This window comes from Megascapheus bottae, chromosome 6 (genome assembly GCF_031878675.1).
Source record: "Megascapheus bottae isolate mThoBot1 chromosome 6, mThoBot2.hap1, whole genome shotgun sequence".
Lineage (NCBI taxonomy): Eukaryota > Metazoa > Chordata > Mammalia > Rodentia > Geomyidae > Megascapheus > Megascapheus bottae.
The window spans coordinates 54,146,809-54,163,410 of NC_143514.1; the positions used below are offsets into that span (position 1 = coordinate 54,146,809).

At 43.6% G+C, this 16,602-nt stretch overlaps 1 protein-coding gene across 1 annotated transcript; it reads right to left on the reverse strand.

The window, feature by feature from the left end:
- Positions 1-2,812: 2,812 nt before the first annotated feature.
- LOC150061879 (cytochrome P450 4A6-like) lies at positions 2,813-14,335 on the reverse strand. The gene is made up of 13 exons (XM_090334911.1): positions 14,182-14,335; positions 12,400-12,675; positions 11,902-12,043; positions 10,660-10,704; positions 9,911-10,038; positions 8,899-9,023; positions 8,438-8,592; positions 7,920-8,026; positions 7,643-7,833; positions 7,408-7,541; positions 6,102-6,166; positions 5,876-5,952; positions 2,813-3,379 (listed from the first exon to the last, which is right to left on the reverse strand). The coding sequence occupies exons 2-13, from the start codon at positions 12,586-12,588 to the stop codon at positions 3,211-3,213; spliced, it is 1,527 nt and encodes a 508-aa protein (XP_090191037.1). The 5' UTR covers positions 12,589-12,675; positions 14,182-14,335; the 3' UTR covers positions 2,813-3,210.
- Between the last annotated feature and the right edge of the window lie 2,267 nt (positions 14,336-16,602).

Below are 16,602 nucleotides of genomic sequence, written 5' to 3' on the forward strand. Positions count from 1 at the left end.
GGGTTTGAGGGCCATCCTCAGCCTTTTTCAACTTTTTTTTTAATATTGGGAGCTGATTAGGAAATGAAATGGATATTAAGGACCACTATACCTTCTTTTGACTCCGGGTTCAGCTTAGTATAACGCTGGAATGCCACTGTAAGGAGATCAAGAAATTCGGCAGGTTTTCAGTGGTTCTCTGGGTAACCTCCTTTAGTTTATCATAGTTGACTGCATGGTGGGCTGCCTTCTGGAGGTTACCATCCTATTTCTGCTAACCCTTCCAGGCACATTATTTTTTTTTCTTTTTTCTTTTTTTTTTTTCGCCAGTCCTGGGCTTGAGCTCAGGGCCTGAGCACTGTCCTTGGACTTTCTCAAGGCTAGAACTCTACCACTTGAGCCTCAGCACCACTTCCGGCTTTTTCTATATATGTGGTACCAAGGAATCAAACCCGGGTCTTCATGCATGCTGGGCAAGCACTTTAACCACTAGGCCAAATTCCCGGCCCAAGGCACGTTCTTTTCATAATCCCATTTGGGCTCTTCCCTGGGCACAGCCATTGCCCCTACTGGGAAACTATTGTCTAGGCAGTGGGTTTCACAGCATGTGCTTCAGCTGCAACCCAAGCCCTTTCCTTTTCTTCAGAGGTAAGGGTAGAGGACAGGACTGTATATAAGTCATGCCAGGTGAGGTCATAAGTCTGAACAAGGTATTTAAACTCTTTGGTATAATTATTAGGGTCTTGGGACAAAGATCAGAGTCACTTCTCAATCTGGGAAAGATGGGTCAACGAAAAGGGAGCCTGCGCATGAAAAACTCTGTCTGCCCCTGCCACCTCTCACAGAGGAAATAAGGGGGCTGCTGGAGGCGGTGAGCCACCAGTGCAGGACTGGGTGTGAGCTTCCGGAGGTGAGGAAAAAGGAGATGAAGGGGGAGGAGAAGGAAGGAAAGGTTCAGCTTGGGGAGGAAGAGCAGAGTCTTCAATGTTGAGCAGGGGATCAGGCACTTTAGGGTTAGGAAGAGGCTCCAGGCTCTTAGGTGATTTGGCAGGGACAGGATGCCCCTGTGCCAGTAGGATAGGGAAAGTTGAGCAGGATTTGTAGAGAGAAGGGCAAACATGGAGAGCAAAGAAAGCCTGAACATATAGAACCTCTGGCCATTTACCATTGTGTCGGCAGAAACTCTCTAAATTCCTGAGAATATTATAATCCAAAGTCCCATTTTGGTGCCATTTAGACCAATTTTCTAGACTTTCCTTTGGCCAGACACAATTGCAATAAGAGATGAGCCGTTTTGGCTTTATGGAGTCTCTGAGTAGAAGAACATCTAAAGAGCATAAAAGATATCCCAAGGGGGTGTCACGGCTTGGGTGAGATTGAGGAGACCCCACTGTAATAAGAAACACTAAGAGGAAGTGAAGTCTGTGAGGGTGGGGGGTGGTCAGTGAGGAGGTAGGGGAAGAGTGAGGACATTGGGGGGGGGCAGTGGGGTGAGGACACCAGGGCAGGGTGGAGTCAGTGGTGACTCCTTATACACTTTATATCTGGTGAATATAACTGTAACCCCTCTATTAACTACAATAAAATATGAAAAAATGTTAGCCTAGGAATGGACAAGAGACCAACGGTTTTCCCTGAGTGGTTTGAATTTCTTCCTCCCACATCTTAAGGCAGAGTGCCTTGTTCAAACTTAGCTATCTGGAGCCCCAGCAGCTGGACAGGTGTGGGGCATCAGAGGTCATGTGGGTAAAGTATGTTGGATCATGTGGGCTACATAACACTGAACTGGAGTCATGGCACTCAACCAGATGCTATGTACTTCTTCAGAAGGGGTGTAGCCTCTCTGTCTCTCTGAACCTCCATTTTTCTCCCACCCCTCTAACTCAATCCAAGGAAATCAGGTACATTTCAGAAGTTGAATTTATTACAAGGAAGAGAGAAGATAGAGAAGCTTCTGTAAGAAATTCTCAGAAGCTTGGTGTAGTGGCTCACACTTATAATCCAAACTACTCAGGAGGGTGAGAACCGAGGTTCAAAGGCAGCTTGGGAACAAAAGGACCTGAGACTCTTATCTCCAATTAAACTCTAGAAAACAGAAGTGGGGCTTGGCCCAAGGGTAGGGTGTTAGCCTCCAGCTGAAGAGCTCAGGGACAACACCCATGCCCTGGGGTAGGATGATAGCCTGGAGCTGAAGAGCTCAGGGAAAGCACCCAGGCAGATTTAAAGCCCCATAACACACACAAAAAAGAAAATTGTCAGGTAGATAGAGACCTCTCAGGAGACAGATAAATACACATGGAGAGGTCAGATGACCATCATGCAGAGACAGAACAAGTATGGCTATCCAAGATACACATACCATGGGGCTGGAGTTTGGCCTAGTGGTTAAAGTGCTTGCCTAGCATGCATGAAGACCCTGGTTCAATTCCTCGGTACCACATACATAGAAAAAAGCTGGAAGTGGTGCTGAGGCTCAAGTGGTAGAGCTCTAGCCTTGAGAAAGTCTAAGGATAGTGCTCAGGCCCTGACCTCAAGCCCAGGACTGGCAAAAAAAAAAAAAAACAAGATACACATGCCAAAATCCCAGAGGACAATTATTATCATGTGTTTTTATTACAATGGGAACAACTTAATTAACCACTATAATGAACAAGTAATGTAAATATAAACACAGAAATATTTGAATATTAGAGTATGCAGCTTCAGAACATAAAAATTGGAAAAGAAGAGACACACAAACAGCACCAAACGTGGTGGTCCCAGATTTCCTGTGTTTGGACCAAGGAGACCCATCTTAAATTCTTATCTTCAAAACCACAAAAGACTAGATAGATTTCTGTCACACACATCATTGTCATTTATTATAAAGCACTTGAAAGCATAGATCTGTACGTAGATAAGCTCAGCTGAGATCAGGGGAAGGAACAGAAACAACCTGTTCAGGCTCAGCTAGGTCCTAGGGCAGTCAGGTGATCAGGGGTTATGAGCATAGTCTTAGGCAGGTAGACTGGAGACAGATAGTGAAGTAGGTGGGGCCCCTGGACAAAGGTAGGAGAGCAAATGGAAGCAAGCAAAAGAGCCAGAAGCAAGACTCTAATGATATCAAGCAGGTTGGAAGAAGGGCAAGTGGGAAGAGAAAGCAGGCTGTATAGAGATGGGCTCTGGATAGGACCTGGTGACAGGAAGACAATGCAGGAAGCAAGCTGTCATAACTTCTTGTCCCTAGCAGGATTAGCAGAGTTTCCTGAGTCGAAGGTGGATCCCATTCTTGGACTTCAACACAAGTCGAAGGATGAGGATGGGGACCCTGATGGGATCGGGCAGCAGCTCAAAGCGAAGCAGGGTCAGGGCCACGGCCACCTTCAGCTCATTCATGGCAAAGTGTTGCCCAATGCAGTTCCTAGGAAGGCAGGGACAATGGAATGAGATGTGGCCTCAGAGCCTGACCTGGGCAGGGCAGACACGGGATCCTGAGACTCAACCCACAGTGGGACATTCAGAACCTTCTTTCCTGAACCTAGCATCCTGCCTCTCCTTGCAGGACACACACACACACACACACACACACACACACACACACACACACACACACACACACACACCTCTTCATTCTTGACTTCCTTGACCCTCTTGACTTGCTTCATCTTTTTCAAGAGCAAATTTTGAATCCTGCTCTGATAGGAGTGAAACCCCTGTTAGGGCACAGAATGTCCTGAGTTGACAGAATCTACTGCTGTTGATGATTGTAGAGTGGGGTAATGGTTAATTCACTCCCTCTCCTATAGTTGTTTGATTCCCCTGTGTAGAGACTACTGGTCAGTGCCATGCTTCCTGTGATCACTCTCTATGGGGGCAGAGGACTTAGGACCAATTCCTACAGAGCACTCATAGAGGAGTAGAGTAGCTCATGAAAGGGGCACAGGATCAACCATTCTCCAGAAGGGGACAGGAACAGAGCCTAGTCGTTGAGTACTTTCCTAGCATGCACAAGGCCCTGGGTTTGTTTCCTCAGTAGCACATATACAGAAAAAGCCAGAAATGGTGCTGTGGTTCAGGTGGCAGAGGACTAGCCCTCAGCAAAATGTGTCCAAGAGCCCAGGCACTGAATTCAAGACCCATGACTGGCAATAAAAAAAAATTCTTCAGGGTCATCTGATCCTCCCTGACTTAGTCCACCAGCATCTGAAACCAAAGACATTTAATTCTGCTACAGAAAAGCCTCCTCTCATCACCTTCAATCCCCTCTCCCAGACTTCTCTGGTCTCCATGACCGCCTTCCCTCTACTGCATAGGACAGAGTTTCAGATACCCTAGCTGCATCCCAACCCTCTCTGTGCTGATGCTCCTCCCACACCACTCAGTGCCCAGGGCCACTTCCTACCACATCTCATGTTGAGGGCACTGATAACAGACTCCCTCCACCTCAGCCTGACATGCTAAAGGTTCAGACCATTGACTATTCGGCCATATCCTTCTGCCACTTGTTTCTTCCCATTCATGACCACCATCTGAATTCAAAGACTGTGCACTGTGCCCAACTATGGGATGTTTCACAAGCAGCACAATGAGTGAATGAGTGTGAAGGAATGAAGGAATGATGTGTGTCTATAGACAGGTGTAGAGTTCTGAATATCTTAGTGTTCTGCTTCCTGAGTCAAGGACAGAAATCTGTATCTCTGTATTCCCTTCCCTTAGCAGAGCACAGAGAAGCATACTTGGAATATAAATCATACTAATTCCCTTGTGTGAATTCATTTAGTTAAATTTGAAAAATAAAGAAAATATAATAGGATAGTTGCACTGTACAGGTTTTAGACTAATAATTGAGCTACTTGAAACCAGCCTGGGCAAAATATGCATGACATTGCTATCTCCAGTAAACAACCAGAAAACTGGAAGTGAAGCTGTGGCTTCAAATTGTAGAGCACCAGTGTTGAACAGCAGAGCTCAAGAACAGTGCCCAGGCCCTGAGTTCAAGTCCTGAGACCAACAGAAAATATTGTTTGTTACAGAACTGTTCACTCAGGAAAATCTTCCATGTCTTAATTATTTGTAGGATTGATGACGACTCATATTCCACAGGACACATCATGTAAACATTTCTGACTTTCACAGCAGCCTGGCAGAGCATGCCAACAGCTATTTGAGGTCACTTTGCTCCTGTACAATGCAGAATCATTTTTGCATCATAACGAATAGTGATTTCTCTCTGAGAGACCACTGTCTTCATTGTTACTCCCCTATTCTTAGTCTCAGTGCATCATGGAATCACGGTGTCGAAATCCCTCTCTAAATTCAGAATTTTGCTGAATCCCAAAATGTGTTCAAAATATTCCCTGGGATTCAATGACTGTATCTAAGAGGAGTTGCAAATATACATGGCTTCTGAAATGGCTTTCTGATTCCATGTTTACACAAATGTTATGAATTCAGTAGGAAACTGATATCTGTATTAAGAAAATGGAAAAGACACACATCTGCCCTTTATGATATTTGACAACAGAGGAATGAAACACCCAAGGGCTAGGTTATATGGGAAGATAAAATTATGGAAAATGTGCACTCCAAAAATGGTATAAAACACCAAACTACAGTGAAATCTGGAACCCACATGGACACCAAGGTTTCTCTGGTCATTGGAAAAGGCAGAGGGTCAAGATGCCTATGGGCTCAGATAGAGCTACGAACATTAACCATTAAGGCAGGATGGATGTCTGTGAAGTAATGTACCTTCTATCTGATGAATATAATGTAACCCTTCTATTAATTGCAATAAAATTATATAAAAAAGAAACAGTTGAAGTTGCCACACAGGAAACTGCAGGGTTATAAATATTGCTGTGTGCCAGGAGACTCCGCTTTCCTCACACCCAGTACCAGGCCTGTCAACACTCACCTTGATCCTCCAGAGAAGGGCAGGAATGAGTGGCTATGCCTGGGAGAATCTGGTGTAAAACGGAAAGGGTCAAACACCTGTAGAGAGAATACAAGGACCCAGAAACATGCCAGTCAAGTCCTGCTTCCATCCTAGGAAGGGACAGCTGCCTAGATGTGGGATGGATAGGAGGTGTTAGTCCTCGGTGTTAGTTTCCCTCCCCAATTGCTTCCCAGGTCCCTCATACCTCTGGATTTGGCCACACCTTCGGGTTATGATGAAGGGAATAAAATGAGAGAGAAACCGAGACACCTGCGGGGCAGAGGGGAGGCAGAAGGAAATGTTGATGCCAGTGGGTAAAGCTGTGGGCCCTCATTCAGCAGGGGCCATGTGTACACAAATGGCCTGGGTACCAAAATGATCCCTTTGAGCAGAATTATAGCATTGGTGAGAAGTAGATGGCATTAGAGATGGTGCTTGGAACTGCACCTGGTTTGACATAGGAATAGAACTTCATGACATAGGCAGATATCAAGGAATTACTGGGAGCTCTGTGTAATAAGAAATGAAGTGAGAAATCACACTAGCCAAATATGTTCCATCAGCCTTAGAAAACATGCATTAAACCAGCCAATAAGTAGAATTAACCCTCTGTAGGTAACTTTCTTCCCTTCATTTCGTTTCAGTTGCTTTCCCCTTTGATCATTGGGGTCCCTGCCATGCAGAAAGACGTGCTGTCACACCAAGTCCTCCAACTTGATTTAAGGATTGTGAAAACTTTGTGCATGTTCTCACCACTTTCTCCAGGGCTACTCTCTTAGCTCTGCTAGTGCCTTTGATTTCACTTCTTTCCACAAGCCAGGCTCCTTTCTATTTCCCTTTCCTTCATTCTCTATTCTTGGTAGCTGTCCTGTGGCCTCTTTAGTGATTCTCATTGCTAGTCCTACTTTTTTCCACTTGGGTGTATAGTCTGTCCATGGGGTCACAAAAGGACCTAAGTAATTCACTTTCTTATTGTGGAATATATAGAGTTTTACATCTACTTGATGATGAACAATGAAATTCCAGAATCTCAGCAAGGTCCATTCCTTTCCTGTGATCTCACAGTTCAATAAGTGGGGGTGAGTTCATACCAGGTGGGAAGTAGTTTAATAGATGTTTTTCTAGTATGGAGTAAATCTTAGACCCACATAACTCCTTTTCTATCAACTGGATGTTTCCATGGATATTGTACATGTCACCTTTAAAACAGGATCCCTGAACATCCCTGATTTAAGCTCACCTACAGAAGGAACCTTGGTACCCTACCCACTCTCTGATTCTCTATCTGGAATATACACAGAATTTGGGGGAATAAATGGTTTTGAAGTATAAGTGAGGTTAAGTTGGCCTGGATATTTTCATTCCACTGATTCTAACTTCAAAGCAAGAATCCACATTACTTGTGAGGAAAGAGAGAATCACTGGGCTCCAAGCTGCTACATCATATGTGAATCTCTGACCCATCCTGGTCTATGCTGAGTGCTTGCTGAACGAGCATGGGAAGCTCATACCTTTGGGTAAGGAGCGCCCATCAGGGAAGGTGACGGGTTTGCTCAGGTCTCTGCTCACAGTGGGTACTGGTGGATAGAGTCTCAGGGCCTCCTTAATGCACATGGTTGTGTAGGTCATCTTGTCAAGGCTTTCCCTGAAAGGAAGGCCATCTTCAGACTCAGGCAGGGCTTGAAAAGACTGGAGTTTGCCCCAGTAGAGTGATAGGGCTTTCCTACACATTGAGCTCTCACTCACCAAGTGACAGAGGCTCCATCTCCCAGGAGGTCCTGTACCTCCTCCCTGCACTTCTGCTGGTGCTCGGGGTGTGTGGCCAGAGCATAGAAGATCCAGGAGAGGGCACTGGCTGTGGTGTCATGACCCTCGAACATGAACGTGTCCACTTCAGCACGCAGGTCCTTGTCAGTCAAGCCGCTTCCATTCTCCATCTAGGGGAGATTAGGGTCAAGAGAGAAAATGTTCCCTCGGGCTGGGTTTCTCCACGAAGCCTCAGCTCTCTGCCACAGGCACTCACTTTGGCAAACAGTAGGATGTCCAGGAAGTCTAAGCGCCTCTTCTTCCTGACCTTTTCCAGCTCTCCCTCATCTTGCAGATGAGCCTTCCTCTGGTTGATCACCTTGTCTGTTCCAGGACAAGAGTTACCAGGCAGGCAGAGTCAGCTGGTCCAGCACCTCCCAATAGCCTACCCTTTGCCCAGTAGGGGTTCTCTATAGGAGCCTGGGTGCATTTGGAGAGGACTGTGTGGGTGGGGGATGGAGGTCTAGCCCTCAGGTGGGATCATGCTTCCCCTTAGGAGCATAGAGCACAGAAGCCCTGTGAAAGCTGCTAGGACACACCTTACTTAATATCAGAGTACTGTGATACTGATAATTCCTGTATGGTACCTCATGTCCTAATCTCTCAGTCTGCATAGCTTATGCTAGCAGAATACTCTACAAGAGTGTGTCTCTAGCCCAATAGAGGTATCTCTCTCTGACTGTACCTCTGGGTTAAGTCTAGGAAAGGCAGAGAGACAGGAGGAGAAGACAGAACCTGTATGTTCATGGGCAACCTGGCAAGCATGTTGGTGTCTGCGGCCAGGAGAAGTCAGACTGTAGACGAGGTCATTGTGGTAGAACACATTCCTCAGTCGGTCAGAAATCAGATTGTTCAGATCCTTAACAGTCTGGATGTAGGACTTGGAATTCCTGAGAAACAGAAGGCACATCTCCCACAATGGGGAGAAGAGACAACACTGAGAAATATCTAAGCCCTATTTGAAGGGCCTGAGGCAGATGACAGGACATCCACTGTCAGAAATTAGAGGTGTGTGGTTGGACAACAATGGCACAGATCAGGAAGTGGAGGCTTCCATTACTTTTGCATCCAATCTTGGGTTTGTTTGTTTTGTTTTTCTTTTTCAGGTGAGCATTGATGCTGTCTCACCTGCATCTCAAGTAGTAAGTCCACATCAGTTAATAAGAACAAAGACCCTGCAAAGAAATGTCACTGACCTGTCCACCTGGATATACTCTTGCTGGCCGAAGGCACATTTCATGATGCTCTGCAGAGTCATCAAGGAGATGGGTTCAAAGATCTCCAGAGAGTTGTCCTGGACGCTGAGCTTCTCCCATTTGTCCTGTGTCGGGAGAGTGACACTGACAGACTCATTTCCCCAGGAATATCTATGCTAAAAGGCCTAGGATCCTCCCCTTCAGAAAGTTATGAGGAACAAATGATGCAGTCTGACTATTTGTCACAAATGTCATTACAAAATGGAACACATATGCATTTGCCATATTTTGAATGTTGAGCTTTAGTTGGATAATTTTTGCATTTTGGAAAATGTCCACAGTGTAAATACCCTCCTATTACCCTTTTATTAATTACAATAAAAATATAAAAATAAATAAATAAATACCCTCCTATTTCCTGAAAGTTTGGTAAAGTAGACTTGAAAAATTGGGATAATCCCAATTATGAGACACAGTTATCATTGAAAGGAAATCCTGCACTGGTCTGCAGGAGCAGTCCTATTGGTGGCTATTTTGGACCTCAGTTCTTTTTCACTCATGGAATTTACTGAGCACTGTCATGTTGGAAGTGATTGTGGGGTATTTTTGCCTCTAGCAATATGGGCCTGTGTCCATCTCAGTGTATGTACCCTGATGATTGAGGATACCCTTGGAAGGTACCAATGCTATCAACTCTACCATTATCCAGTCCAGCCGGGGACAGATAGCTGACTTCTGATGGGGGTTTCTAATCCCCCAGTTCACTGGGCTGTGAAGGAAGGAGAGGGACCTGCATCTACCAGGATGTATTCTGAGTGCAACAAGAGGGAATTTGGCTCAGTACTAGTGCCTGGATTCTTTTCTTTCATTTATTGCTGAGGAACCAGTTCTTACAATCGGCTTGATAATATTCATTTATGTCACTGTAAATGATGGCTTCTGTGTTATAGAGTAGAACATGAGTGTGTTTTGTGATTAGGAGTGTGGCCATGAGAGTGAGAGACAGACTCACCAGCATCACTTGGACAGAGTCCACCATAATTCCCACATAGGGCTTCAAGATATCATAGTGGAACGCTGGAGTCAACATGCGCCGGTGCTCAAACCAAGTCTGCCCATTCAACAGGAGCAAACCATGGCCTGGGAAGTAGATGGATACAAGATTCACCATGAGAGAGAGAGAACTGGGGAAATGACAGGGTGGTGTGAGAGAAATAGATTGTGAGAGTGCTGTGAATCAATCAAGAATATGGAATTTCTTGTATAAATGCCATAAGCAGTGGCACCTTTCAGAAATGTGATTCTTCTAATTGTGCTTGTGTATCTGATAGGATATACAAGAGGGCTGATAGGGAGGGACTCCAGTAGGTACCAAACTGAGCATGTGTGGGGGTCACTGGAGGACATGTAGAAGGAGCTGAATCCCAGGAGACCTCAGGGCAGACTTTTTAAATTGTATTTTATTGGTAGAGTGATGTCTAGAGGGGTTACACTTACATGTGGCAGGTACTGGGTACGTTTCTTCTTGAACATGGATATCCCTACCCATGTTCTTATACCTCTTTCCTCTCTCCACCCCCTCCCAATCATCTTGAGATTTTTTATTTCTACAGCAAATGTCAACCTAGAAGCATTGAAATGGAACTTCTATTCCGGGGTTGGTCTTGACAGTAATAATCATTTGCTCTCAGTAAGGCCAAGTGTGGATACTTGGTGAACCTATGTGAGGAGTGGTTACAGTTCTAGTTAACATGTACTCACCAATCCATGGAGCCACGAATTTATAGATACCCTGAGATTTGGGGTCTGAAAAGTAAGTAGGGGTTATTAATTGAAAACAAGGGAAATAACAGTATATGCTAACCACGGGAAGACAGGACTTAGATTTTGTCTGCTTATATATATTTTTCTTTTTTGAAATACTAGGGTTTGTAGATTGTATAAAGGGATTGCCTTGTGACACTCCCCAAAATGCATTCAATATGTCCTTATCAAATTCACCCCTCTCATACTCTCTTTAACCTCCTTTTCCCTTCTTCAAACAAAATACCATTAGTTTTTGTTATCTTTCTTGCAAATAGGAAATTAACTACTTTGACACTATTCATCCTCATTTACCCTCTTTGTTAACCCTCCCTGCTCTCACCATTGCCCATCTCCAAACAAAGTCTATTTTACTCTCCTTTCATTCCTATATTTTTAGTCTGTATTAATTGTACCGGTGGGTGCTTCCCTAATATTTTAGACATATATATATGTTAAGCTTTTCTCAGCAGAACCTCCCTTCTTCTCTCTTTGCCCATTCCAACCTTCAATTAATAGCTCCTATTGAACTTCCTTGAATTCTATACATACACATGATAATGAATTTCAATTTTTTTCATTCCATCCCTACAGTTAGAATCCCAGCCATGACATTTTAATTACTGTTATGTTGACAGCCTGTTTATTTCCTGTCACTTCCCATTGCCCTCCTATCCTCTTCTTTCTCATCATGATAGTCAGTTAGACATAAGACGACTGTCCTTATGTTCCAGAAGCTAAACACCCCATAAAATGGAATGGTAGGATGCTGACAAAGGTAGACCATGTTTTCTCAATGCTAAGGAATAAGAAAAATTTTGAGGATTTTCTAAAGTAGGTAGTAACTTAGTCATTCATAACCTAGGTCAGGGAAATTGGACTTAATACACCCAAGTCAATGTGGACATGAAGTTTGCTTCTCATAGTTGAGGAAATCTACATAATTGTAGATTTGAGGAAATTTACAGAACCTTTAGTTAAAAAAGATGAAAAACAAAGTTGAGCCCCCATTCACGTTTTAGTGTATAAATTCTAAGTAATATTTTTTGCTACATACTAGATTATAACTTCAAGAAAATACTGCTAGGCAAGTATTTAGGCACAGATAGCTAAACCTCCTTTTCTTTCTGTAATTTCAAGATTTGGGGCATGTGTGAAGAATGGAAGAGCTATTGTTGGTGGGAAGGGCTTAACTCTTACCTGATCTCCCCAGAATCACCTTCATGTAGTCAGGGTCATAGATTATGATACGAGCTTTGCTCCCCCAGAGCCAAAATGGGCAGGCACCAGGGAATTTCTCAACTCTTGAGAGAATCTCTTGAATTTCCTGATCTTTTTTGACCTGATATCATTGTAAAGAGGAATGATTAAATGTAATTTAGGATAAACACAGGGATACATTCTGAATATCTCAGGGACATCTTGAACTTTGGGCAGCAAAACATCTAGAAGGTTGATTTTTGGATAACACCTAAGCCTTAGTGCTTAGTGCTAGGACAGACAATAGACCTGCTAAAGGAAAGTATGTGGCTAAACAGATTAATAGCAGAGCAGGTTCTCAGGGAGGAAATGAGCTCTGTATAACTGGATAAGCAGAGCTAGAGAGATATATTGTTTCTTGAAGGTTTGGTGCTTTTTCCTGTGGATTGTTTACCAGTCTCTGACAGCCTGGACTCCTATCTCTTTCATCTTTCTTACCTTGTGCCCAAAGAACCAATGGGAGGGTGGTCCTGGGAACTGCTGGAAGGCTTTGAGCAGCCACTTCCTTTGCAGATAGAATTGAATGGCCTTGAAGAGCAGCAGAAGCAGTCCAAGAAGGGAGGCCACTTGGAGGAGCCCAGAGATGCTGCCCAGGAGCTTGGTGTGGCTCAGTGCAGAGACCCTCATGGTGCAGAGGCTTCTGGATCACTGACTGCTCTTCACTGTGACCGATCCATAAAACTTTTCATGTCCTGGGAAGATTGCCCCACCTCCCTATGGGAGGGAGAAAAGGCACATAGCTTTACCTCAGAGTTTAGAGTTAATTAACCAGGAATATCCACCTTGGGAAACAATGAGATCAAAGCACTATCAGATGGCCATAGTCAATTATCATTTACTGTTCCATGGGTTATTTTAAAATATTTATTGGGGGGGCTGTGAGTTTGGCCTAGTGGTAGAATGCTTGTCTATCATGCACAAAAACCTGGATTTATTCCTTAGTAACATATACATAGAAAAAAAACAGAAGTGGTGCTATGGCTCAAGTAGTAGAGTTATAGCCTTGAGAAAAACTCAAGGAGAGTTTTCAGGCCCTGAGCCCAAGCCCAGGGCTGACAGAAAATTGGGGGGGTGGGGGCGGGTCGAGAGTTTGTCCTAGTGGTAGAGTATTGCCTGGCATGCACAAAGACCCAGGTTCAATTCCTTGGTGCTACATACATAGAAAAAAGCCAGAAAGTGGTGCTGTGGCTCAAGTGGTAGATCTCTAGCTCTGAGAATGCTCAAGGACAGTGCTCAGGCCCTGAATAAAAGCCCCAGGACTGCCCAGAAATTATTCGGGCCGTGATATTGGCCTAATGGTAGAATGAGTCCTTGCCTAGCATGCACAAAGACCCAGGTTTGATTCTTCAATACCACATATATAAATAAAGCCGGAAATGGTGCTGTTGCTCAAGTGGTAGTGCTCTAGCCTTGAGAAATCTCAAAAACAGTGCTCAGGCCATGAGTTCAAGCCCCAGGACTGGCATAAAAACTATTTATTGAAAACCTACCCTATACTAGTCAGGATCATAGTTAATGGAACAGAATTTTTTTTGTCAGCCTTGGGGCTTGAGCTCTGGGCCTGACACTTTCCCTGGGCTCTTCAGCTCAAGGCTACTGCTCTAGCATAGTGCCACTTCCAGTTTCCTGATGGTTCACTGGAGGTAATATTCTCACAGACTTTCTCCCCCAGGATGGCTTTGAACCATAATCCTCAGATCTCAGTCTCCCTAGGATAACAGGAGTGAGCTACCAGCGCCCAGCTTCCCCTTCCTTTTGAAACATCTTGGGTGGGTCTTGATATGCTGTTTCCACATCAGCCTCATTTTTTCATGACTCTTGAATATCAAATTCAATGTGTAGAATTCAGGGAGTAAAGTACTGAAGGTATTCCAGGAAGAATGGTTAAAATCCAGCTTTTCCAAGATCTAGAAACTCTCATCACTGCAACCCAAATGCTCTTACACAGCACTCTTGCTGTGCTACATTTTCACATGTAATTCATTAATCTATTTGTAGAGCTACAGTTTGACATGTAAATCATTAATCTTTTTTCAGAGCCAAAGTTCATTTGTTTCTTACCGAATCCTGAGCCTAGTGAGGTCCCAAGGACAGTGGAATGCACTGGTGGCATTCCACTTGACAGGCCTCCTGAAGTAATTTTCTATCCCAAGTTCTTTATAATTATAATCACTAGCATATAGTCACCACACTTTCTTCAGCACAGTGATCAAGTTTTACCTGATATCTGTCGCTGCCTGCCGCAATGGTGCGTCACTTCGGAGGTGGACTGGGAACGATCACAAACTCAAATAGCTGCAAACAGAGGTTTCTATTTCTCTCTCCTTTCTTCTCTCTCTTTCTTTCTCCCTCTCTCTGCCTTTCGCTGTTCTTCCCAGAAATCCTACACTATTTATATCCTTAAGCAGCCAATCACAATAAAGGTCATCTGCACAAGCAGCAAACATGGAAAAAAATCTAGCGATCACACTCTGACCACGAGCACGGAAGAAAGAAATCAACAAATGCAAAGAAACTTCCTAGTCAGCAAGCACTGACTCATTGACGAGCTGCCAGGTGCCATCTTATAATCTTACCTCCTCAGGAGGCTGAAAGCAATGTCTCCAACAGACATCTTTCACAACAACATAATAAAATAATAAAACAAGGAAATCTCAGCAAAGATGGGAAATCAAAATTAGATTGTTTATCTAAGATCACCGACTGGCCCATGGTAACATACAAGACTCTAAGTGAGACAATCTGGCCTCAGAAAGTTTACTTTTTCCATTAGAATGGAGGTGACAATTTGGCTGAGGATCTGGTCCACACAGCAGCCCACAACTTCATGCATTCTGCTTCATTTAGGTGGAAAGTTACAAAAACAAGTTATAAAACTCTATTTAAATCTCTGTATTCAGGAGAGCTATGGTGAAAAGATAGATGGCAAATCCCATTCTAGGTGCGCAAAGATATGAACATAATAATTCTCATTTACAATTTTTGTGATAAAACAGCTGACAAAATAGAACATATATATTTATATAAATACTCTGCTTAAATACATTCTGTGGTATGTGCATATGTATGTATAAGAGTATGAGCTTCTATTAGAAAATTACTTTTGGCACATGAAGGTCTGATTTACAAGTAAACAACTTTCCCAACTGTTTGGTGTTCTGACACTCACTTCAGAGTCTCTTGGAAGAGAAGTATGCTTTCTGTAGCATGGAGCAGAGGGCTGAGCCTATTGGTGATGCCTGGTCAGGACTTAGTCATTTGGTGAATGATGGAGAAAGAAAATGAGAAAAACTAGGAACTGATTTGGTATCATGAGTGAACTCAGTTCCATTGAGGTGCTAGATTATATGGCGAACTTTTATATTTTACTTCTTGTCTGCTTTCCTGCTCATTTTATTTGGGAAATAAATGCAGAAATGAGTTCAGTTGATTCAGCAGATTCCCATGGCAGATTCCGGTGGAGGTCCTTCTGTAGACAGACCACCTGAGGCATTGCTTGCTTTCTTGGTTTGATAAAGTTGAGTTTGATACTGAGAGCAATTGTACATCCTCATTCACATTTATTTTTCTGCAAAGGCCAAATATGTCTTCATTGAAAACCTCAAAGCTTTGTGGCTTTTGTTGCCCATAGAAGGCAAGTCAACTGTCACATTTACTTGAGGTCATATTGTGGCATATTCTGTGCAACCATATCTCTGAATATGACAGAGGTGAATTTGCCAAAGGGATGTTCCCTGGCCTGAATGCCCTGCATGGTGGCAGCAAGCAGAGAAACTGTAGAAAGGATACTCTTCTATTCCTGTAGTACTTCTCTTTGCAAAGCACTGTGACTCTTCAATTTATCAGTGTTACTAACTTCATTTTACAAGCAAGAGGCTGAAAACCTAGAGATGCCCATGAACTTTTGAATTTCTCAAAGTCATAAAGTGGTTGTCAGAATCAGAGCTATCTTTTTAAATTTGAATCCCTCCTTACTCTAATGACTGTCATTTATCTGGCATAATATTCTCACTGTGATCAACAGGAGACCAGGCTTTTACCCATAATCTTCTCCCATTCTTCGGTGTCCTGTTATGAAATACATACCCCCCATCCTCCATTACCTTGAAACCGCATCTCAGTGACTCTTCTACCCATAGGGCAGCTCCTTGAAGCTATCATGATTGTTTTCCAGTCTACTTTGAATCTCCTGTTACCTACCCCATCCTGAATGTTCTTCCCTAAATCTATAGCAAACTAGTTCATTCATATCCTTCAGCTTGCATCTTCACTCTATCCAAGCAAGTTCTTTCTATCACCATCTTATTTCAATCCAGCACTTGCTACTGTCTGTGATTATTATACTTAATTGTCTACTTCTACAAGTAGGCAATCACCTTCTTTTCTCTGCTAAACAACAAGACATGGACATGTCTTGTCTCATTGCCATGCATTTCCTAGATTAGAGCCCTGCACATGCTGTTTCCTAACAAAAGGATGTACCTGGAAGAGGGAAACTCAGGATATTTTCTCCATCTTATAACAGGAAGGTATCTACCATTTTAATGAAAAGGAAGCTCTCCCTGGTGACAGTTTGGAGAAAAGTATGTTGGCAGATGCCAAGTGGAGGCAGAATGGGCAGTTGGGATTGCTGAGCTACCT